Here is a 24,646-nt window from a genome sequence, read left to right on the forward strand (position 1 = left end):
AAACTTTGTGATCTGTGAAACAAATTCCAGTCAGGACTCTAAAACACACACACTTATCCTTCCTCAGAGGTTCAGAGTGATGAACCTCTGAGTTTTACTGCCTCGCCTTGTAGAAATATGACTAAACTGAAGCAGATATGGGACCAACACAGGTAAACCAAAGTCTCAACAGAACGCTGCGACCCAAACAGATATGGAACATAACCTGCACAGGATTGTTCAGCAAAAACATTAACTTATTGAAAATAATTATATCCATTTACACTCAAAATGGATCCTCTGAGCTGCAGGATTAAAGCAAACCTTTAAGGTGTCAGAGGATCTCCTGACTTATGAGGACTTTCTCAAAGTGAGTTACTGTCTTCACTAGCAGTTTATTAACCTATGCATTGTTTTTCTTTAAAAGAAACAGAAAGCTAGACTCCTCAGAGGATTCTCAGGAAACAGAAGCTCTGGCTGAAACTGAGGATGTGAACGTCCGACCAGGAGTTGCTGAACCTGAATTCTCTGCAGGCTGCTGCAGGTATTTCGTCCCAATTCCCGTCAGAAGCCTTTTTCAGTTCCTGCTTCAGTGACTGATCACGACTTGCATCACAAACCGTGTCATGTGATCAGACTGTGCTTTTCGCAGTCAGAGGAAAGTTTCTGCCGTTGCAAAAGAAAGGAAGGAAGGACGGTAATGCCAACTTGCCGAGGAGCAGAGTTCAGAGGAGGTGTGTTTGTTTTATGAGTCAGAGCGGCCATCTGACCTTGCAGCAGCACAGAGAGAGGTTACTGGGAGAAGAGGACACACTGACTTCCTGACTTTCATTCCAGAAAAACCACTTCTGTCGCTGAACAAGTGTTAACACCTCCGGATTATTGCATTTAATTACATTTCATTCATTCACAGGTTCAACTAAACAGGGACTCTAGTCTCTGTGCAGCACTACATCAAATGTATCTCATGTCTTTAACACCAGCTTAATCTTTAACAATGTACTTACAGTTCAACTTGTACGTGTTTGCAGTTTTTTTTTTTTTTGGTTCCCTTTTGTTTTCAGAGCACTCCACCCATGAGCCCATATTAAATCCAGGTTCCAGGAATTAGCAGGTGGGTGTAATGCAGACAGAAATGTGCCCAGCATCAACACCGGATACATGTTCAAACAAGCATGGAGAGGGAGGCGTGCCATGTTCAAACGCTGCACAGATTATTTAATTTTGTCTTGGTTTCGACACCTCATTTACGTTTAGGGGGAAACTTAAGTTCCTCTGCACATCACTGAAGTAGAGGAAACTAGTTGGAGAATATATTTTTATATTATTTTGTCCCCCAAAGTTGAATCTAAGTTCAGCTAAGCGGCACAGATGTGAATTAAGATGTTCAAATGGTCTCTTTGTTGAACCTCTTGTGAGATAAACTCCTATTAATCTTCTCAATTCTAAAATAATGGAAACTTTGGGCCCAACTTTAAACATTTTTAAGAATGAATGGCTGCTTAAAGCACCTTTTAAACATTTCCTAAACTAAACATCTTTCCTTTACGCAGGCTGGATGATAATCATCGCGCTCTTCTGTTTGCTGCTCATACACAAAGCAAAGCATCCTGGGTAATGGGTTTAAGAGTCAACCTATCACGAAGTTCCTGTTTTGTTTTTTTGTTTTTTTTACAGCGTGGTTTCATTTACTAATAACTTCTTCCTTTCTGAAGACTGAGATCAGTCTTCTAAAAGGCACTACGTGACTCTAAAGGCAGAAGGTAGAGTTAGTTTTTCCAGATAGCCACTGAGAACACTTATATACTCTAGCTGATTTGTCGGAAGCATCTATATTAGGCAAGCTACAAAATCTGGGATTTTAGCATAAAATCTGAGAATTTTTTACAAAAATAGAGCAGAAAAAAATGCCTGAATCTGTTTCCAAGTCCCATTTGGTGTTAAATATGAAGCACAAACAAGATAGCCCCGACAATTTTTGTTCCCTGCTGACATTACAATCACCTTGTTTTAGTTCATAGACGGAAAAAAAAGAGCAAGAACACATTAAGAAGTAATTAACTTAGGAGCGCCGCGCAGAGAGAAAAAGCCTCATTAGCACCTTTGTTTTCTGTAGTGACCAAGTGCAGCCTAATTAAGAGGCATGAGAGAAGGGCGGGCCGAGCGGAGGGGCTGTGATGAACAGATGTAATTCCAGAGTATTCCCGATCACCCAGTTAATTCCACATTCCACTGATAATCATTGTGTTCTGGAAATATTTATTCCTGCTGGAATTAGAGGAAAGAAAAATAAACACTCAGATTCATAAAAAGACGTGAATTCCAGAGCAAGCGCGTGGATTCATCCTCAGAGGTGGAATTTTTCTCACAATGAATTACGGTTCAATCGGAGAAGTTAAAGTGAGAAAATAGTTCAGTAATAGCGATACAGAAAAGTATTTCCTCCTGAACGTAGAGATGAAACGGGTCGGAACGGGTTTCAGTCACTGCTGTCTTCTTCATCCTCATCGTCCGACAAGTTGTGGCTGGTGAACTTGGACCCTGGCCGACTGATGGAGTCTGAGCGCGGCGCAAGGCTTCCTGACGTCAGCTGGACGAAGCAGTACTCGCAGACACGAACAGGTTTGGATGACTGGCTGGGCAGGAGGTATTTCTTTTCCGAACACGGCCCGCAAACCACGTAGCCGCACTTCCTACAGTGATGGCGGCGGCTCACCGGCGTGAACTTCACCTTCTGGCAGCGCATGCACACGGATGCCTCAGAGTCAGGCACCCACACAGCGGCATGCTCGCCCGTCGGGGACTTGCCGCTCTTCTGCAACAAGTCTCCAACGCACTTCCCGATGTGGTTCATCCACTCCGACTTCTCTGTGGCGGTGGCAGCATAGACGGCAAATGACTTGGTGGGGGTTTTGATGAGCCAGCCGTTACGCAGGTCGCCCTCGTCGGGCACCGTGTCGATAGTGACGCTCTCCAGAGGGATGATATGCTGCTTGTTGTACTTCTTCTTCTGGATGACAATGTTACCGTACACCAGGATGTCGTTGAAGAGGAAAAACTGCCGGGCTTTGGGCTTCTTGCGGCAGAGTTTAGTGAGGACACCCTCTCCAATCAGCACGCGGCCCGGGATAGCTAGTGGCTGGCCAGCAGCTCCAAAGCAGCTCTCCACCATGGCGATCCGCTTGGAGTTGGCCTCGCTGTTAGCAAGCCGGTCCACCATCTTCGCCTCACCTGTTGGGAAACAGAAAGAAAGTTCTCCCTTAAAAACTGTTTATCCACAGCTTGGATAAGCAAAAGGTCTTTATTTCAGGTGGGAAAAAAGTAGAACCACTGCCAACAAACTACAGTTTCCTTTTGCATTTGCAAACCAAATGAAAAACTTTGTTGCGATTCAAACTCACACTGACCTTGATGGCAGATGACACTGGGACCGTTTTTGTAACATCAAATCAATTCCTGCAAAGACCGATTATGGTTTTTTCAGACTGAATCAGCTCAAATCTGAATAAGGTCAGGTCAGACCTTTATGAAAGCAAATAAAAAAAAAAAATCTGCACTCAAAAACTATCTATTAGAATAATAAAACTTTTTTAGGATCACTTTAGGAGATCAAGTTATCTCTGCACTAAAACCGCAAAGCAAATTCTTGAACATTTACCAAGCTTTATTAAAAAGACATTAATGAGGACATTGTGCACATGTCCTTTGTAAATAAAGCCTTCCTTTTAAATGACTCCACCTTTGCAGATTTCCAGAGAGAAAAAGAAAAGATCAAACTAAACCAGGATCTGTTCTCTGTTGTAACCCAGAGTTGCTCACTAGAGCTAGTGGGGATGGAGGTCAAAGGTCTGTGATGATAGAGTTGAAGGACCACTGGCTCTCTCTGGCAAGCCCTCGGGATAAGAGTGTTGATTTCAGAGACACACGCATGCATCATGATGCGCAAGGTTAAGTATGGACACAAGCGCAAACATGACCTGAGCAGATATATACTGCAAAACCCCTCCGGTAAAACATGTCCTTGCATTATAAAGTTGTTTCTCTACTATTACTCTTTTCTTTTCTTTTTAATTTACCTGCTGCTGCTTCGAATACAAAGTACTCGTCCATTTTTCTGAATTTTTACGTGGTGTCTTCCAGTCCGCTTGAATGAATTACTGAAATTACTGCTGATCTTCTGCGTGTATTATCAAACAGGAGCAAGAGATTTAAACAGATAATAAACTGTAAATATCACTGCAAAGAAAAACATAAGCCAAAGTAAAATTCCTTGAAGCAACACGGTGTCAACATCTGTTGAACACCATCAGAATTTCTGATGTTCAGAGGTACTATTTGTTGTTGAACTATTTGACTGGATGAAAAAAACACAGAAGCCTAAAAAACACTTTGTGCTTCAGTTGCTCAGCATCAAATAGCAGGCAGTATGACAGCAGCTAGTGAACACAGAGAAGCATTTAGCACTTACAGATCAAGATATTCCCCTCTGGAGTTGGCAGACCAAGAAGCAAAACACGGGGAATATTGAACCTGTGAACATATACGGCGCTTCAACGGAACAATATGGTTCCTTTGTGTTTGACAGCTCAAATTTAAGTCAACGTTAACTCAGAAGCCTCAAAGGTCATGATATATCATGACAGAAAATTTTCCAGTGAAAGTCAAACATGTAAAGCTTTGCTTGATGAAATTACAAGATAAAAACTAGTCTAATTTCTTTGATAACCAGTCTGAAAAATAATCAGCTTTATTGCTTTTCTTTTCCAAGAGCATTGACTCAAACTCCATGTAAAAAAAACAAAACCAGTAACAAAACCACAGATCTAGAAACTATGCTAATTAGCCAGCAAATGGCAGCACTGGCTGGGTTGGCTCCCTAGCGATCTGAACACTAATAACTCAGAGTGGGGGAGTGAGTTGCCTTAAAAGCTCTGGAGAGGACAGAGGAGTTGCTGGCACGTCAGCTCTGTTCGTGGGGGCTTGTCTTTGAGCCCACTGCTGGGCAACCAGCTTCCATCATCAGAGAGCTGAGGGCATGAGGAGCATGTGGCTCATGAGAGAAAGAGCAGCATAAATACAGGCTGGAGTTTCCTAACCGTTAATCAAGGAAAGACAAAGTAGAAAAAAATGACTAATAAAAAACAACCACACATGATGATGAAAAAAAGAAATCTTTTTCTTTTGATAATAAATGACAAAAACAACATGACAATTTTCATTAATTGGATTAATATTTGTTTTCCTTTGTTTGTTTGTTTTTTCTTTTACATTTCCAATATACCAATAGAAAAAACCAAAATAATAAACTAAGACTTCCATCAGGCACGCTCCTAACCCTTGAAAATGGGTAGGTGATGAAAAAAAATTTATTTTTGCAAATTCCTTTTGACATATCAGCTGAGTAAAATTTTACTGTTGCTTGTGGCTCACAAGTTTTAGAGTACTAGTATTAGCTTGTGTTCCTTTTTCTCACTTGGGTTTGTGAACAATAAGTGATTGTTTTTACATTCTTTGCTTTATTTTGTGTATACAAGTTGTGAAGCTTCACTGGGAGAAAGGTATGAAGAGTTTCCAGAAAATGATGGCCAGGTCTGCTGACATGAGGTTGTAGGAGTGGACCGATGTACAAGTTTCATTAACATTTCATTCAGGGTTGGTGCAAACCAAGCTGCAAACTCCACTGGTTTAAAGCCTATGTGTGGAGGTTCACCCCTTTTGGCCAAGTCATAAAATGACTTTTTTTTTTTTTTTTTTTAAATAATGAAACAAAATAGTTTTCATGTACAACTCAGAGTACAGCATTTAGTATGTGCAGCTACTGTTATTACTGTAATTGAAAGGCTATAAAAAAAACAAAAAATAAAACAACAGTGTTCATTTCCTTTGCTACATACACTCTCTAGACTTCCTGGAGTAAGTGCAGACAGTCAGCTTGAATCATTTAACAATGTGATGATAAGGACACACTCTCAGAGTTGTTACCTGTCAAAGACACTGGAAGAAGAGAAACTTCACAGCCAAAAGCAATTATTTATTCACATTACGTCTGTACTTGGCGTCAGTTTCTCACCTTTGCGGCTTATAAGACAGCTGGAAAGAAGTGAGCTGAACTCTTTCTACCAGTAAGCTCTCTATTAAGGTAAAATTTACCATCCACTGAGTCATCTGATAATATAAACATATTAATTACCTGTCTGCGCCTTCGCAGTCAGATATATGTAACTGAAACTTAGCGAGGCTTGAGAGAGTTAACACTGCAACTCAGAAAAAAGACAGTTTATATTCGTTCAGTTACCTGACTTTTTAGTGTGACTAAGTAAAAAAAAAAAACAACAAAACAACAAACAGTTGGTTTCCAATCAATGCTTATAATATTTCTTCAGAAATGACAAAAAAAACCCTCATTTAGCTTAAAGCCTGTTACATACTCCACGAGACGCAAGAACTGAGTTCTTGTTCTCGAGGCTGCAAGAACAAGTTCGGCAGGTCCATACATACTCCACGAGAAGCACGTCTGCTTCTCGTGGGATCACTGCGGGGGGCGATGTCTGCTTTTATGTGCGAACCCGGTTGTTACCTCCGCCGAGAAGGTTGTTTTCCCCGGAGTCTTTTTGCTCAAGATAACTTAAAAGGTTACGGAGGGATTTTTATAAATATTTCAAGAGTTGTTGCAAAAGTAAAAATGAAAAACTGATTAAATTTTGGTGGTGATGCAGATCACTGTTTGGATCCAGGACTTTTTTAAAAGGGTTCTTTAACATTGTGCTTGGCGGAGGTTTCCGCTCTCTGCGTGCTTTTCTAGTTTTATATTTAACGAACAACTTCGTCCGCGGCAGGGCGGGTTGTGCACGCGGCTGGGTCCGAGTGTTTTAATGTCACATGTAAAAATGTTCGTACTTTCTCACCACTTTGATCAGCTGTTTTATCAAAACAATCTGTTTTGCCAGCAACAGCAAAAACGTGGAAGCAGCAACTCCGCTTCATGCTTTCTCTGTGTTAACGACGCCCACCTCAAATGTCCGACCAATCACACGATACTTCTCGCAGCCCCGGTGTTCTGCCAAAGTTCTGCCAGCCCGATGTGGCAAGAACTGTCCTCAAACACATCCGCGAGAACAAAATGACATTATTTTCTTCTCGGAGCCTCAAGAAAAATAAAAAAAGTTCTCGCTTCTCGTGGAGTATGTAACAGGCTTAAGTCATTCTGGTTAAAAAGTGGAGTGGCATGTAGTGCTGCTCGATTATGGTAAAAATTATAATCATGATTATTTTGACAAAAAATGAGATCTTTAACAACATGATTGTAGTTAACGTTAAACTGACTTTTAAACAATGTCTTTAGGATTCCACAAATAGAAAACAAAAATAACATGAAGCTTTGTCTTGACAAAGTGCAAATACTGATGTAAACTGAAAAAATAAATAAGGATTAAACAATGCTGTACGTCGTGGTGTTCCCGACTCGACGTCGGGCATTATAACCGTCTAATGCACGGTTCCGAGTTGTTTAATCCGCTTATGCCATGGTCCCACACAGTAAACATTTTATAACAAATTTGTATTTCTTTTTAATAACATTTGCTAAATATACTAAATTATACAAACTATTTCGTGTTGGCCTGGATGTAGTTTTTATGCCAAACAACCACTGTCAGGCTACAGCGCATTTCTCTGATTCACCTGTTAAAAGATTAATGCGTTGCTATGGTGACGCCCTGTGACGGAGGGATATTACAGTGATTTAACTTGCTGAACTACATTTGCATTTATACAAAAATAATGCACGCCACTGCAGAACAATATGTGCCTTCAAGTCAGTCGCCAAAACACCAGAAAAGTCTCTAATAACTCCAGTAAAAGTTGCTAGCTTTGTCAATAGTCACTTTTAACAAAAAAAGAAAACAAAACAAAACAAAAAAAAAACTCGCCAAGTTGGCAACAGTGTCTGAATGAAACCAAAGCGGCTGTGGGAGGAGTTTACAGCACAGCGTTGCAATGCCAGTGACGCGCAATTAGCAACTGAAGAAAGCAGAAGAGGAAACTGCAAAGAGAAAAATAATCGCACCCTTTTATTTTTATGATCGTTAAAATCCCAGTTCGGAATTGAGATAAAAATCTGATTAATCGCCCAGCCCTAGTAGATGTCCTACATCATAATTTGTTTGTTTTGATGCATCAGTATAAATTTTATACATGTAAATAGGCTTAAAGTCCCACTACTACACTTTGGAAGTCCAGTAAAAGTCGCTAGATTTGTCGCTAGTCACTTTTAACAAAAAGAAGTCACCAAGGTGGTTTGGAAAGTTGCCAATTTGGCAACAGTGGCTGAATAAAACCAAACCGGCTGTGGGAGAAGTTTGCAGCACAGCGCTGCAATGCCAGTGACGCTCGTTTGGCAACTGAAGACAGCAGGAGAGGAAACTGCAAAAAGAAGAAAAAAAAAAAAAAAATTGCACCCAAATTTTATTGGCATGATCGTTGAAAACCCAGATCGTAATTGGGATTAAAATCCAGTTAAATGCCCAGCCCTAATGGCATGTCTATTTAGCTAATATTAAGTAGCTCAGATTGTTTTGATGGCAGGCACCAATTTTAAGTCTTCTTTACAAGTGACAGGCTTTTAAACACAAACAAACAGAATCTGATGCATTGAAATCTTTACATTTAGAGTATTCTCCAGATTGAATTGAAGTGTTAAATGGTACCACTCGGATTTGGTTAAGCACCTATACTGATAAAGTGCAATAAAAAATATCAGAAACAAACACAAAAATGGCAGAAATGTAAAATATATTTTCATAGTTTTGGTACAACTGAGCTAAAGTTTGTTCTTTTGATTGTCTGACTGTGCTTTTGTAACCTTGAGTTACAAGACCAGCAGTATCTTTGGACAAGATCAATTATTAATTCATTAAGAGTCTTGTTCGCTCGCTCTCTCTCAGTTTACAATATGTGGTAATTTACTGCAAATGTAGCATCATATCAAATCTCCAACATGAAAAAAAGATCATTAAATATTTTAGTCTCCATTACAGTTGTGATAAAAAATTTGAGCCACTGTGCATGCACTTGAGGTCCTAAAGCAGGAGTTTTTTTGCTTTTCTTAAGCACAGTCCTTCATAGGTGAAGACAGCTGTTATTAACCTAAATCAGTAAAAATAAAACTGGTTCCAAAGGACACTGGCAGCTGATAACCAATTCAAGTCCTGAAAAGGTATTCATATAACGTATCTTATTACCTTGCTTGCAGTTTCTTCTGGGAATAGACATGAAAATAAAAATAAATAGATTTTTTTTTTTATTTTAAAAAAGTCAGCATTTACTTTTTGAGGGCAATGTGACAATGGAATTCAGTCTCACATTAAATCACTGCAGCAGACATGAGGTTATTTCCAAATGCAGCTCAGCATGGCACAGATGGAAAAATCACCCAGTAGGACCAAGGAAACTCAATTTTAAAAGACTACACTGCAGTCAAAACTACAAGATTGGGCACCGTTCACCATTTTTTTTTTTTTATGGACACAGACATTACCAGCTGTCTGAAAAACCTGCCAAGTTTTTTGTTACATATATATATATATATATATATATATATATATATACATACACATGTATATATATTAGCACGACAGTGAATTGCATTCAGTTGCTTTTGTGTATAAATTGCAATAACTGAATTTTAATAAATAAAAAACAATATCAAATTAATGCCTTAGCATTTTCAATCCAATCACCATATGAGGACATTTTGTTTAATAATATAGCAGGGATATCTATTAAAAAATTCCAAATTTCAGAAGATACAATGTGAGGCTGTTAATTTGTTTTGACCACCAGCAGTGAAACTTCCAGCAGTGCCCCACTAAGTTGCCTGAGAAGGCAGAGAAGCAATGAGTCAGATGCTAAAGGGGAAAAAGTGATGATGATGGAGACCGGGAGTGAAGAGATACAGCAAGTGATTCTGTGGGCTGTGAACAGCACAGAAACAAGGACATTCATTTATCCTGCGGGGGTTATGTGAGGGCAAATACCATTGAGGATGAGGCAGTGTCATCGTTACTGCCTTCTCCATTGTACATTTGAGCTTTTCCCTTTGAGTTACAAGTTTTACAGCAGGACGATATTGACAACAAGCCTTGATTGAATAAAATGAAGAAAAAAAAATACACTACTCACAAAAAGTTAGGGATATTTGGCTTTCAGGTGAAATTTATGGAAAATGCAATATGTTCATGCTACAGTGATATAATATCATAAAAGTAAGACATTTAAGTAGAAGGATGCACTACTGATTTCCTCATCTCAAAGAATTCATTCAACACAAAAGGTAACAACAATGGTAGTTACACCACAACAAAAAATTTGAACGTCTCAATATCTTGTCATGTGCCCTTGAGCATCAATTACAGCTTGACAACGACGTCTCATGCTGTTCACAAGGCAACTTATTGCCTGCTGAGGCATGGCATCCCACTCTTCTTGAAGGGCAGCCCTCAGGTCATTGAGGTTCTGGGGTGCAGGGTCTCGAGCCTCTACACGACGGCTCAGCTGATCCCACAGGTTTTCAATGGGATTCAGGTCTGGAGAGAGTGCAGGCCACTCCATTTGAGGTACACCAGTCTCCAACAGCCGTTCCCTGATGATGCGGCCTCGATGAGCAGGAGCATTGTCGTCCATGAAGATGAAATTAGGCCTGTGCTGTTCATGTAGGGGCACAACCACTGGATTCATGATGTTATTCAGGTAGTATGGGCTTGTCACTGTACCATTCACAAAGTGTAGGGCAGTTCTGTACCAAGTGGACACCCCTGCCCACGCTGTAACGCCGCCACCACCAAAAGCTCGCCTGGTGACAACAGTGGCTGATGCATAGCGCTCTCCCTGACGTCTCCAACATCGTTGCTGGCCATCATTTCTGCTCAGTGTGAATCGACTTTCATCAGAGAACAGCACTGAGGCCCACTGGTTCCTCGTCCAGCGTAAATGCTCCCTGGCCCATGCAAGACGATGATGCCTGTGCCTGGTGGTGTGGTCAGGTACCCGTGCAGGTCGTCTAGCACGCAGACCACGCTGATATAAACGGTTTCGAATGGTCTGACGTGACACTTGGGTGCCTCTCACCTCTCTTAAACGTGCCTGGAGTTGAGTGGCATTCATCATCCGGTTTCTCAGGGCAGTGTTCACAATGTAGCGGTCATCAGCACGGGATGTGGCCAAAGGACGTCCACTTCTAAGCCTTTCTGTGACTCTTCCAGTCTCTCCATATCTCTGTTGCAACCTGCTGATGACACTCTGTGACACTCCAAGCTCAGTGGCCACTTCTGTCTGAGAACGTCCTGTTTGAAGCATCGCAATGGCAAGGGACTGTTGTTCCATTGTTAGGTGTCGTCTTGGTCTCATGATGTCAAAATGTGAACAGCATGATGAGGACAACTGTTTAAACACCAGCTCTAATTGAACCAGGACATTTATTGGTCAATTCAAGGATCACACACCTGCCGTGATTTTTGCCGTTAAGCTCCTTGTTAGAGAACAGCAACTTGTGCAAAATTTATTGAAACATTTAACAGTTGGACATGTGCATTTAAAAGCTTAGAGAAGATCACATTAAGTTCACCTGTACAGGTTTGAATACATTTTAGGCTTGTTGTGAAATTTCACCCAAAAGCTGAATATCCCTAACTTTTTGTGAATAGTGTATGTATATAAACCACACAATAAACCACTGCAGCCCATGACGAGCCTTGATTTCTAGACTCCTAGTTCCTTTGGTATAAAAAACCAGAAGGGAGGACCATTCCACTATGGTAGGGATTATCATTTTCCATTTCTGATGAAAACACCTTCCACCTTTTTGTGCTTTTGGATGGCACAACTTGCCTGACTGTAGTAGATGATCTTTGACTTATAGGTCAATCCTTTACAATATCATTATCAGTTTGAGTCTGACTGTATATAAAGCCATGCTGCTAAATGTCTACATACATTGATAAAGAGATTGAGATCTAATCTATTATGACAAGTGACACAATGAAAACAGTATCGAACCTGGAATATATATTTTTTAAACAATAAGGATGGTGATTATTTTTAAACAGATTACCCCATAAATTGTCAGAGTTTAATGTATTTCAATTTCTCACAATGGCACAAATGACACAACAATAAAGGGCATCAAGGTCATGCTTTACCTCCTGTTCAGTGAGTGGCTTGTAATCAGGAAGAGATTCCATAAAAAGAGCCAGAGAAGACTGTTGGTCAAAAAGCCATTGATACAACCCAAAGTTATCAGGTGGTGTTCTCGTGACTCATCCTGAGACATTACATTCTTCCGGCCAATTGTGAGAAAACTACACAACATTTTCAGCTTGTCTCCACCACCATAGTCATAAGAGCCCTAACAAAGTAGTTGCTAAAAATGGTACTCAGCTTGTGAAGATCCACTCTATTACTGTCAAGTGAACACCACTGTCTTAAGCGGCAACTTCCCAGCATCAATGTGGTAAAATACATCTCATTTATCAGCACCTAGGCTTTAATTAAATAATATGTTGCATGTCTATTCTGAATTGCATATTAATTTGAAACAGTGATTAAATCAGAGGATCCTAAGGTGCACACAAGTCAAAGAACTTCTGACCTCTGGTTAAAACTTATAATCAAGATAATGCAGAGAAGCACAAGGGATCAGAGATTAAGACATTAATGACATTCCTTAGATTACATGTACAATACATAATGGCACAGCCCACTACAGGGAGTGGACATTTAATTTACCACTTCATGTAATACTGCCCAATGGCATGCAGGGACACAAGTAGTTGGAGATGTCCTACAGTAGTTGACAGATGTAGATGTCCTACATCATAATTTGTTTGTTTTGATGCATCAGTACAAAATTTATTCATGTAAATAGGCTTAAAGTCCCACTACTAAACTTCGGAAGATTTCATCACTGTATTGACCCCGAACGATGGCTTACTCAGCATTCATCTACGTCGCAGCAGTAGGAACGGAACTCGTTCATAAACCGAGGATCACCTGTAATGCTTTTATTTCACAAAGTTAATGTTATTTCATATATTTCTTGATTTAGTCCTATTACATTTCTTGGGTGTTTTGTTGTAGCGTTTTGACTTTTGACTTTTTTTTATAGTAGGGTAAATGGTATCAATCATCAAGTGTCGGTCTCGAGTTAGGTTTGTCATAAAACTAAAAATTTTAAGTGCTACTTTAATAAACAAAGAAATGAAACAGAAACCTTAAAATCAGAACTAAATCAGAAATCATATTTATAAACTAATAAACAAGTCATCTACACATTACAACATTGGGGATGGAATATTATATTGTGTACTAATTTACCACAAATGAGCTAAATGCCAAAAATAGACAGAAAAAGGTCTCTTTTTTTAATGCTCTAATAATGTGAATAAAAAATATTTTACACAGTGAAGTCACTACATATTCTTTAAGTTAAAATCTAATATACTTGAATTAATAAAAACCCACAATGCCTACAAACACCATGACATTTAGCTTGTTTAGATGTGGGCGTTCCTGCAATACACATGAAGTTCTCGGCATAACATGAAAGTTAATAAGTGTGTTAACACATGGGTGTGTTAAAAAAGACATTTCTGTCTAAAAAAAGTACAACAAAATGTAAATATTTACATATTAAATATTTTCAGATGAATTTCCATTCAATACACGATCTGAATAATTGACTCAATATAAAAAGGCCTCCATGTTAACCAAGCTAGACTATTTGGATAAGATTAGATTTTAACACAGCCATGTTGCTTTAAGGAACAGATACTTCGTAACACATTAGTTATACAAAGCAGAAGCTGTCTTCCTGTTTCAGACACTATCTGACTGTAATGGGAATATCACAGCTGTTAAATGTTTTACTTTCTCAAGACAAATGGTTCTTGTTATACCATCTTTTAGGGGGTAACTCTCCAGAGGAATAATTTCTTTTTTTCAAGAGGAAAACCAGTTAAATATCCTGTGAACTCATGGAAGATACTGTCAGTGATGTTACCATTATTTTCAATGATTCAGCAGAAATACATTCCTGCCAGCTGTATGGCTAACTCATCATTTCTCGATCTTACTTTATGAACTACAATTATATAAGTGTACAACAATTATAGCTTGACAGAAATTCGTTTTCACATTGGCAAAAAGGAGTTTTATTCTGCAGGAGTTTTAATTTTTTTTATGGGTCTTTGTGAAATTTTACTAGAAATATTTTTTGTCTTTTGGGGTGTGCATTTGGCATTGGCATATTAATTCTGAAAGAAACAGTGCTTATTATGCAAATTAACCACGACATCAATACAAAATGCAGATTTGCTCCATGATGCAAGTTTAACGTCAAGTTGTGTGAAGCGTGCAGCAGAGACAATTCATCAGACACCTTACAGATACAAACTAAAAATGAAACAGAATTGGGGTCTACTCAAAGCTTTTACCAGCCATTACCATTCGTTTTCAAACCACTTGCTTTTGTCATTAAAACCTTTGATGTACTGTGAATTCTCTAGAGATTTTTAAAAGAAAAAATTAAAAATGAAAGACCAGTAGTACACACATGCAGTGATCTCACTGAGCAGGTTGGGGGTTCAAATCCGATTGCTAACAGACAAGACTTTAGATAATTGACAGCTGAGCTACACTGAGACATCAATTTCAGCTAAACAGTCATCGTTCTTGTCTATTCTGAAATGTCAGGTTTGCAAAGCTGGCAATTAAATTAAACAAATATAATCAACACATAGGTCAAAATATCTTGTTAGCAGCAGTACGCCTACAAGAATGAAAGGGAAATGCTCCTGCAAGCTATTGCATAAATACACAACAGATAAACACGTTAAAACGTAAAGCAAGATAGTTGGTCTTTATTTGTTGTTCATAAAAGCTTAGAAAAGCAACTTCTCATTGCAGTTATTTACAGCAGTCGCTCCACCCTTGACCTCAGCTGATTTCAGACATTGACCAGCACAGTGATTAAACATCCTCCCAACTAAAATTATTTCCTTTTTAAGGTCACATTCTGACATCAGCAGAAAACTGACTTCCAGTAGACATGACCAAACAGGCAAAATAAACGTTAGGGTGGTAAAATACTGACATCAGCTTTTAGCTAAAGAGATGGTTTCAAAACTCATATATCTGAGTAAGTGGTCTGTCAAGAGCATATCTACTTACAGATGTTTAGGATTACAACTACACTTTTATAATCATGCCTCTAATGCTAAAACTTTAAGATTTTTCAAACAATTCAATTAGCAGCCATTCTAATTACTACAAATTTCTCATATACAGATACAGACAGATATTAATTAATCTTCTTTCTTCTATTTTAAAAGAACTGGGTTAATGCACATCCTGAAAACTGATCTGACAATTAGAGGAGGCCCTTTGTAGTCAAAATGTTTTCGCAGGCCAGTGTTAATGTCACAAAAGAGAAAAATCCTTATCACGAAAGGGAAGTCAACTTCCTCCAGTGAATTTAGATTTACTATAAAAACTTCCTGGGATGTGACAACTGGGAAATTCCAACTGAAGCAGCTAAACTGTTTTCAAACCACACGAGCCTCAAAATAGGTTAGAAAATCCTCTCTGTGGCTGACAGGGATTTTCAGACATCAGAATTAGCTCAAACGCTTTAGCTGAAGTTATTTAAGCTCATGATGTGGCACAAAAACGATTACCTTTTGGACCCATTATCAGATGAAAAACTTCCGTTCTGGTTGAGCCGAACATCCATTCAAGTGTTTTGACAACAGCTTAATGATACTGTCATCAAGCAGCAATATCAGAGGTTTGCTTTGCTGGCATTTTTATTTTCCCTGGGAAGCTGCAGCCAGAGAAGAAAATCAGTTTTTACATACTCATGTGTACCTATTAAATAAGAGCAGGGTCGGCCTTATTAGTCTCTCATATAGTTTCGAACAGTTTTACTGTACAAATATGCAAGCTTTTGAACTGATTAGTCAAGTACTTGTGCAAATGTGCAGAGGCTTGACAAGCTAAATCTATCAAATACTGAAACTTTACGGAGATTATTCATGTTAGGATTACAAGCTGGGACCATTTATTCTAATCATATGACTTATTTTCAAGACGATGTTACAATTCCCTAACCAGGACCACCTATGTAACTAGGAAATAGGCCTCCATATGCGTAACATCTCAGCAGGAAGTGTTTTTTTCAAAGACTTTCACTATGACAGTAATGATTCACACACTACATAAAAAAGGAACCATGTATGGTAATGTTGTCACTGTAAAACATTTGTTTTTGTTCAACATGTTTACTTCAATTTTAAGTTACAAAAATGACTACTTATAACCACAAATAGCAAAGAAGCCTTCTATACCTGGCCTGTCTAATGTTTCTTCACTCTTAACCATGTAATAGAAGCAGGGCTAACACATTTTAATGTGACATAACATTTAAAAGTTTCACTTTGAGTCATTAAGACTATGATTTGCTTAAAACCATCGTTACACATTTTAGGGTCTTCTGGGAAGCTTGAAGTGGATCTACACTACTTTTATTTCTCTGCTTAAAAATATTGAACTAAACAATTTGAGGCCAAGTTCAGGTTTTTATTGTAAATGATTAACATTTTTCTAATGTTTGATATTTTAAGATTTTGGTGTGCTTTTGAAAATACTGAAGCAACATTCATGCTTCATCTGGCTTTGTTGCATCAGGTCAGATGGGTTAAATATGATTGACAAATTAGGACAGACACTGATGTGACTACTAATTAATTTGGCATGTAAATCTGTTACATCTCAGTTATACAGATAAGATGGAAGAGGCATGAATGTCTGTTTAAACTGTGCTCAAAAATGCTCTGGAGATATTTAATTGAGGGCACCAGTGCTTCTACTGGAGAAAAATCTAGTCTTGAGCTCTGGTTCATGTTACCTCTTGTTCCGTAGTCTGTGAAAATCAGGGCTTCAGACTGAAATGTCACACATCACTGGATGAGTTAATTTATAATAGAATCAAGAGGTATTTCTAAGAAGTTTTTTGCAACTTTGCTAATAACTTACAATCCTGAAACTAAACCCATTTGTGATCTTCTGTCGTTTTCATCGATGTTATAGTTCAGTGAGCTGGAACCAGACCAGAAAAGGGGGTTTTCTTTCATAAGGTCCCTCAGGAGGTCACACATTCACATCCACACACTCTTCCCCCATCAAACCCAGGTACAATATCAAATTATGTTTCCTCTGATGGTTTCTTCATATACCTCTGTAGCTGGGGACCCATTACTTTGAATGTCATTTCAAATGTTTCAGTCCCTTCTTCCTTGCATAAGCCACATGCTCTATCTCTCTCAACCAGACAAATCAGGCAGTAAACCAGCTGTGTGTGACCTAATATCTATTTTTGACATCTAAACTTCTCATCCTCAGATCTCAGACAACTTACAGACAATCTTTTATAAATATGTTTTGTTTGCTTTGGTCTTTACAGATGTAAATCCGTGATCACAGGCATATATCAACTAAACTTTTGATTGTGGATTTGTACAACAACTTCTATTTTGGTCTAATGGAAAGGAAATGTTCAACTGATTAATTTCAGTGTTAATTTAAGGCATTTTTCATCATATATGGAGCCAACGCATCACATATAATGATGATACGTGATTCCTTTTGGGCTTCAACACAAATATCATTCAGTAACTGAATGGGATCTTTTTTGTTAAAATTACAAAATATGGCCCAAGACAAACAATGGCTGATGTAGATCATGATCAGGAATCAGAATTTCTCTTTTTTCTTCTTTATGTAGTTTTTGACTGCTTGCATGTCTGTCTGTATCCATCCATCTTCTACCGCTTATCCGGGGTCAGGTCGCGGGGTGAAAAGGCTAAGCAGGGAAGCCCAGACTTCCCTCTCCCCAGCCACATTTGCCAAATCTGCGGGGGGAATCCCAAGGTGTTCCCAGGCCAGCTGAGAGATAAAATTCCTCCAGCGTGTCCTGAGGTCCCCCGGGGTAACCTCCTGGAGGGACGTGCCTAGAACACCTCACCAGGGAGGCGTCCAGGAGGCATCCTGACCAGATGCCCGCTAATGAGCCAGAAAGAATGCCCACACCTGCTCGGCGCCTCTTACCATGAGCAACTCCAAAGTGGAAGAAGGTCCAGCCCCTTTCGGGAGTACTGGTTCCAGAGCCCAAGCCATGCATCAAAGTGTGTACAACAATATCGAGCCGGAACCGCTCAACCTCGTGCACAAGCTCAGGCTCCTTCCCCACCAGAGAGGTGACATTCCCCGTCCCTAGAGCCAGTTTCTGCAGCCGAGGATCGGACTGCCAGTGTCCCTGCCTCTTGCTGCTGCCCAGCTCGCATTACAACTGACCCCTACCGCTCCTCCCACAGATGGTGAGCCCATGGGAGGTGGCGAAGGCCCGGCCACCAGACACTCGTTCTCGTGCCCCACCCCCAGACCTGGCTCCAGAGGTGGGCCCACTTGACCCATGTCTGGGCAAGGGAACATTTCCGCCCATGGTCGTTGTCATCATAGGGGTCTTTGCTAATATAATTAGAGAAAACTGAACAACTGAAAGTGGAGCTCATGCCTGATTTAACAAAAAAAAAAAAAACCCTGAAAGCACAGACTTTAATAAACGTATTTCTTTTTTACCCTCATCCAACAAAATTTTTATATTTTAGTAAAACATTTCGGAAACACATTAGCCGTGTTCACCTTGACCCAACATCTGAAACTTTATGGAATATTGTCTGCAAGATTATTTAGTAGAAATAAATTAAGTGCTGACAATATTCATGTCAAATAAAAGAATCTGTGAAGGTTTTTAGTTATGGATCAATAAATTTAATGAGAGAAACAGGGGTTTTACCTGGTCTGACGTTCTTGGACCTTAAGTATAAGACTAAAGTAATAAACGACTATATCATTTTTGACACCACAGAAATAAAAAATTACAACTCAACTCATAAAACGTTAATAATAAACAAGTCTTTAGAATTTTTTTTTTAAGTGGTGCACTTTTTCTTTTTTTTAATTGGAGTGCAAACACGAAGCAAAGAGTGAGTTTAATCACTTAAATATGTTCTCATCTTGACTACACTACTGATAAATACATTATAAACAAGCAATTTACATAAATATAACTAAGCAAATTCTTCATTTCAGAAGTAGTAAAAATGTATTTATCTACAACATACTAACACACAGTTAAAAGAAAATTATTAAAATGTCTGTGCAAATGAAGCATATAAAAAACACTGCTGCCACACACACAGAAACAGGTTAATGTGTGTTTAACAGAAAAGCAGAGACTGAGAATATATTAATAGTTCTGTCCTCAAACAGCAATATACAGCAGTAAAAAAAAAAAAAAATCAATTTGAGAGTTAAAATAACTTCAAAGTATTACGGAATGACATTGGAAAAAATTGACATTTCATATTTTTTTTTATAATGCCATATATATGAGAAATATATGTTTTCATATGTATGACCAAAAGTTCAACAGATGACTTGGATAACAGTAAGTTATGCTGCTATCTTATTGACAACCGACTGATTAACCTGCTATAATCGTACATCCTTTTGTGAATATTTCGATTATTGTTTTTGTCTGCATTTGATAACTATTGTTACTGTTATCTTTAATTAGTTGCTTTTATTATGACACATATTTCATTCTATTGTGAGCAAACTGTGTTTTACCACAAAAGTTTGTTTAATGCCATAGCCAATAAAGAAAACTTTGTCAGGTACACTTGAAATTGATGAGAATGTTGAATTCATTTGCCTCCTACAACACAGGGCCTGTAATGTGATTATTTCAGACATACAATGCAAAGAAGATGCTCAAAAGATATGTTGTGCATCTCTATAAAAACAGAAAACAGACAAACAGGGTCAAACACAAAGTTTCAGGTAATTCACCCACTTAACACTACCTACATGTCAGAGATGACTTTCAGTGGTTTTTAACAAAAAAAAAAGTCTGTAACAGTATGTTATAATAATCACAGCTGACACGTAACTACCTTTAGGTTTCTAATAAAAGTAAAAGGGTGAACAATATGGAAAGGGGTGAGAATTAAGTTTGAGAGAATATTCTTCGAGTCTGTGCACGTGTGTGTGTGTGTGTGTGTGTGTGCTGGTGAGAGGAAGTGCAGCCATTTAGCAATTTTAAGGACATAAAAAGGGGATAGGAGTCCAGAAAAATAAAAGTTACTCCTGTGCTCTACAGCTAAAATGGCATCCAGTTAAAAGTCTTCATTAGTAACAATTATTTACTCACTATAAATATCTTAATTTAAGATCAAGGTAACTTTATTAATAAGGAACTTCATCAATAGATATATTTTGCAGTAAAAACAAGAGACTATGTTTTTATGTTTTTTCATTCAGAACTGTTTTACTCTTAAATGTAGTCATTTAAAAAGGAGAATTCAGCCTCATCTATGTCTTTATAAAAAAAAAAAACACAGCCAAGTGCAGTTATAAAGTCATTTATTTCATCTTAAAGAAGTCTTCAAAGGAATTGGGATGCATCCTTAAATGCACTAAATTAAAAATAGGTAAAGCCAACCAACAGACAGTTTTACTTATCCATAAATGTTAAGTCTTTCTACATCTATTAAATGGATATTTTACACATACTTCAGCTAAAATGAAACAGTTTCTCACTGTTTACTGAATTTGAAGCATCAATACTTCATCAGTAAAAGGTGATTTGAAATATAATGTTCAATACAACATCCACTCACTTAACAGCCCTCTCCAGACTCTACTCTGAAGTAAATAGTCTTTTTTTTTTTTGTTCCTAAATCTAAGCTCATTTGTAACTGTCTGTATCTAGGCCTTGAAGTGGTGGAAAACAGCATTTATGCCATGATTTGATCTTAGAGAAAAATACAAATAAATATGAGGCAAAATGCACAATTTTATGCCAATGAAATACTCGCACACATGAGCTGATGAGTTACACATCTCCTAAGCACCAGAACAAACTCCCAATATCCACAGGTACTCTGTTTACCTGTGGGGTGGCTGACGTGTCAGAGAGGAAGCAACATGCTCCTCTTATGTATCTAATCTGCATCCATTTATAAACAGAGACGTGCTGGATTATCTTCAGGGTACTGGATTACACAAAAACCCAGACAGGATTTCCCATGTTAGTAGGGCTGAGAGAGAATTGGAGTAGATGGGTTGTTGGCCTGTTAGGTAACTCTACTTCACACCTGTAACCTCCGGCCAAACAAGTTTTACCAGGTTAAAAGCACAAAGGGAAAAATAATCTCTTTGCTGATTCACCTGCCAGAATGAAACTTGATGTCTCATTCAGACGCTGTAGCGCGTGATTAATCACAATGAACCACTGATTACCTTCTACAGGTATTGCTTCAGGTAAAGAAATGCTGTTATTTTCACGAGTGCCAGCAATCACAATTTTTTTTGCATCTAGCTAAACTTAAAGTAATTTACACCCAAACTGCCCGTTTGTCATATGAGGAAATACAAAGCGAGAACATCCAAAAGGAACGTGATGTACACAAACTTGGCATTTCTTAATTATCAATTTCAATTTAAAAGCAGATTTGGTTGTCATGTTAGTATATTCTCAATGATTACTCGATAAAACAAGAAATCTGAAGGCATTTTTCTTAATGAAATATTATAATAAAATATTAGGCAGGTTTGACAATCAGCTGCTTTAAAACTGGCTGGCATTATAATCTCATTATTAAGAAAGGTCGCAAGATAATGCAAATAATGAGTCAAGTATCCTGTTGATGAGTCTGTGAATGCATCATTTAGAGAATAAGTAGGAATGAGGATCTGTTTGTCGTTAGCAGCTGTGTGGTAAAATGTGTGGCATTGGGCATAAATCTACACTGACATCACCACAAACCTTATCACTGCATGGAACACAGAGAAACCATTTTACGCAGTAAACATCTAGATTTTATCTCAGACGTGATTTCCTGTAACCTTTTCCACCAGCCGAGGTGTTCACTATAAAGCTGCAGCAGACTTTTATGAACTTATTAAGTTTCATGTATAGCCTGCTATTTTGTTTCCGAATCTGATAAGCAGCATGAAAAGCTGCTGTTCACATCTGTCAAAAAACATTTACGGGTAGCTTCAACAAAGTGGGTTCCTGTCACTGTAAAGTAGATCATGAAGCTCTGTTGTCTTTCACTTCTCCTCATATGTCTGTCAATCATCAATGTATCGCAAAAATGTAGTACAATAGCTCCTATTTCCACCATTAGTTTATACTATGAATGATTAATTGGTTCAAACTGAAATCACAATTTGTAAGTCACGAAGAAGTGTGATTGATTTTTGTGGTACATGGTGCATCATCAATGTTTCAAACCTACAGCATCTATGGTTGTAATTCCTGTCGTCTTTCTTGTGCCACAGTCATGCAAACATCATATGACAGATGCACTCGGGTGTGAAGTCACCTTGCATTTTTTTCTAACCTAATCACAGACTAAATTTCCATAAACTGAAATGATGTGACAAAAATACAGAAATTACAGAAAACTGACTTGGAAGCTGGGATAAAAAAAAAAAAAAAAAGTTAAAAGTTACAAACCGAATAGCGATATTTGTCGGAAAACTTTTTAATTACACTTTTTTCCCATCAAATTGTTCAGGTCTAGCTTACACTTCCATTCCCATGAGCCTGTTTAAGGGCATAAAATCACTCATGCTACTCTACCCTTTACTCTGTCAGGGTCTGTCTCTAAAGATCGGTAGTACTCAATAACCCTTGAAGGGCGTTATTACCATATAAAAGTAATAAACAGACAGTTAACATAACACACACAACAAATGAAGTTAAGCAGGCAATTTTCTGCTCATATACATCTCCTTTATGTGCAGTTTGACAACCCAAACTTCCAAAATGTGTGTTTTTAACTTGTTAAATTGCTGCACTGCAGAACAGAACTGCCAGCTGAAAGGTTTCAGGATCAGTCAAACGTCAGCTGACAGAAAAGCAAAAAGCTGGAATTTTGACTTTCCAGAAGGTACAATAAATGCAGCAAGACAGGAACTTGACGTTGGGTGAAGATAAAAATGAGAGGGCTTGATATTCCCTCTCTGAGCTGCAAGTGTGATACAGAAATACCTACTCTGAATGAAAGAAAGGGTCTTGGATTTGTTTAGTTTTAAAGATAAAATAAAAACATTGTAAAGGCTTTTTCGACTAATAATTTTACTTTTGACCAACTAAATGGTATTGATGATAAGATTATGAAACAATGTCAAAGTAAGAACTTGTTATTTGGAAATATGTCGCACAGCAGGTAATGCACTTTACATACAGTCAGAAGTGTTACAAGGTCCAGTCTTCAACTTAAAAGGCATGTTGCTGTTAATGGATAATGAACTTAATACCACCAGGGCAGATTACATGTGAACAATCCTTGACCTTCCACAACAATGCACAAACACAATTCTGTTTGATCAATTAACTGATAAAATGGTGTATTTTGACCTATGTAACCTATCTACAATACAAACTGGCCTAGACAACCTCAAAACGCTTTTAACATCTCTTTTTTGTGGCAGAAAAGAGTTTCACAAGCCAACGTGATTACACATTCACTTCCACAAGAGCAAGACCCGAAATGTTCACTGATTAAAAGTTACTTGTGCCTAAGTTACAGGTGTGTGGAGAAAAACCAGCCAGTTTAGACTTTGCACTACCTGGAAAAGCACTTAATGATCACTCCTCGAGTTAATGCCATAATCAGCCAAGCAAACCAATGATAAATGGAGTCTTTTTAAAGATGTCTTGACTTGTAATGAACAAATAAAACGTAATTACTTCTTCCTGGTGCCAGCACAAGCGAGGCACATAATCATCAAGCATTTCCCAGTGTAGTTCAAAATGACTTTTCATGTCATCGCCCTAACAGGCAAAGTGCTTTCAGTCTGCAGCATTAGCCAGTTAGCAAAAAAAGTTAGCTTCCAAACACATCTCGCAGCTTGCTTCCTGTACCCAAAGTAATCCCGCTCCTTTAAACTAATTTGATAATAACAAGTCGTCTTCTTATTCTATCACCTGTTAAATCGTTGTTTGAACGATACAAAGGACTTCTTTTACGGCCTGTTAGCAAGAATGTAAGAGAAAAGTAGCACCAATCCCCGGATCAACCTTTAGCCAGCCAGCAGTGTCAACATGGACAACTTTTAAACTAGGAAAACTACATACCCGACTGCAGCTCTTGTTGTGCGGTAACTTTTGCAGTGACTTGAAGTTCAGTTGTAGTCCAGATAAAGTCAGAAAAGCAGAGTTCCTCTCATAGAAACTGACCGCTGTGTCCGCAAAGAGCTACAGCAGCTGGAAAGTCAGTCCCGAAGATAAAACCACAACATGGCAGCGCCGCGCTGCGTTCAAGACCCACCGGCCAGCCGGTGAACACATAACCAAATGTGCTGTGTTCACTATGCTCAGCAGCACTACTTTTGCTTAAAGTAGCTCTATAAATTATATATTTACTTAATTTATGATACACTTATACTCATACTTTAATTCACAGGCATTCTGATACTTCTTGATATCACTACTCCTTACTAGTAACTGGTTCCATAACTAGTTGAATAGTCTACCGAGTTA

General features: G+C 38.4%; 1 protein-coding gene across 1 annotated transcript; it reads right to left on the reverse strand.

Moving 5' to 3' along the window:
• Positions 1 to 1,401: 1,401 nt before the first annotated feature.
• Positions 1,402 to 24,383, reverse strand: plekhf2 (pleckstrin homology domain containing, family F (with FYVE domain) member 2). The gene is made up of 2 exons (XM_079240028.1): positions 24,242 to 24,383; positions 1,402 to 3,210 (listed from the first exon to the last, which is right to left on the reverse strand). Exon 2 carries the CDS (start codon positions 3,197 to 3,199, stop codon positions 2,459 to 2,461), a length of 741 nt encoding a protein of 246 aa, XP_079096154.1. The 5' UTR covers positions 3,200 to 3,210; positions 24,242 to 24,383; the 3' UTR covers positions 1,402 to 2,458.
• Positions 24,384 to 24,646: the final 263 nt, after the last annotated feature.

This window comes from Telmatherina bonti, assembly GCF_933228915.1.
Source record: "Telmatherina bonti genome assembly, chromosome: 5".
NCBI lineage: Eukaryota > Metazoa > Chordata > Actinopteri > Atheriniformes > Telmatherinidae > Telmatherina > Telmatherina bonti.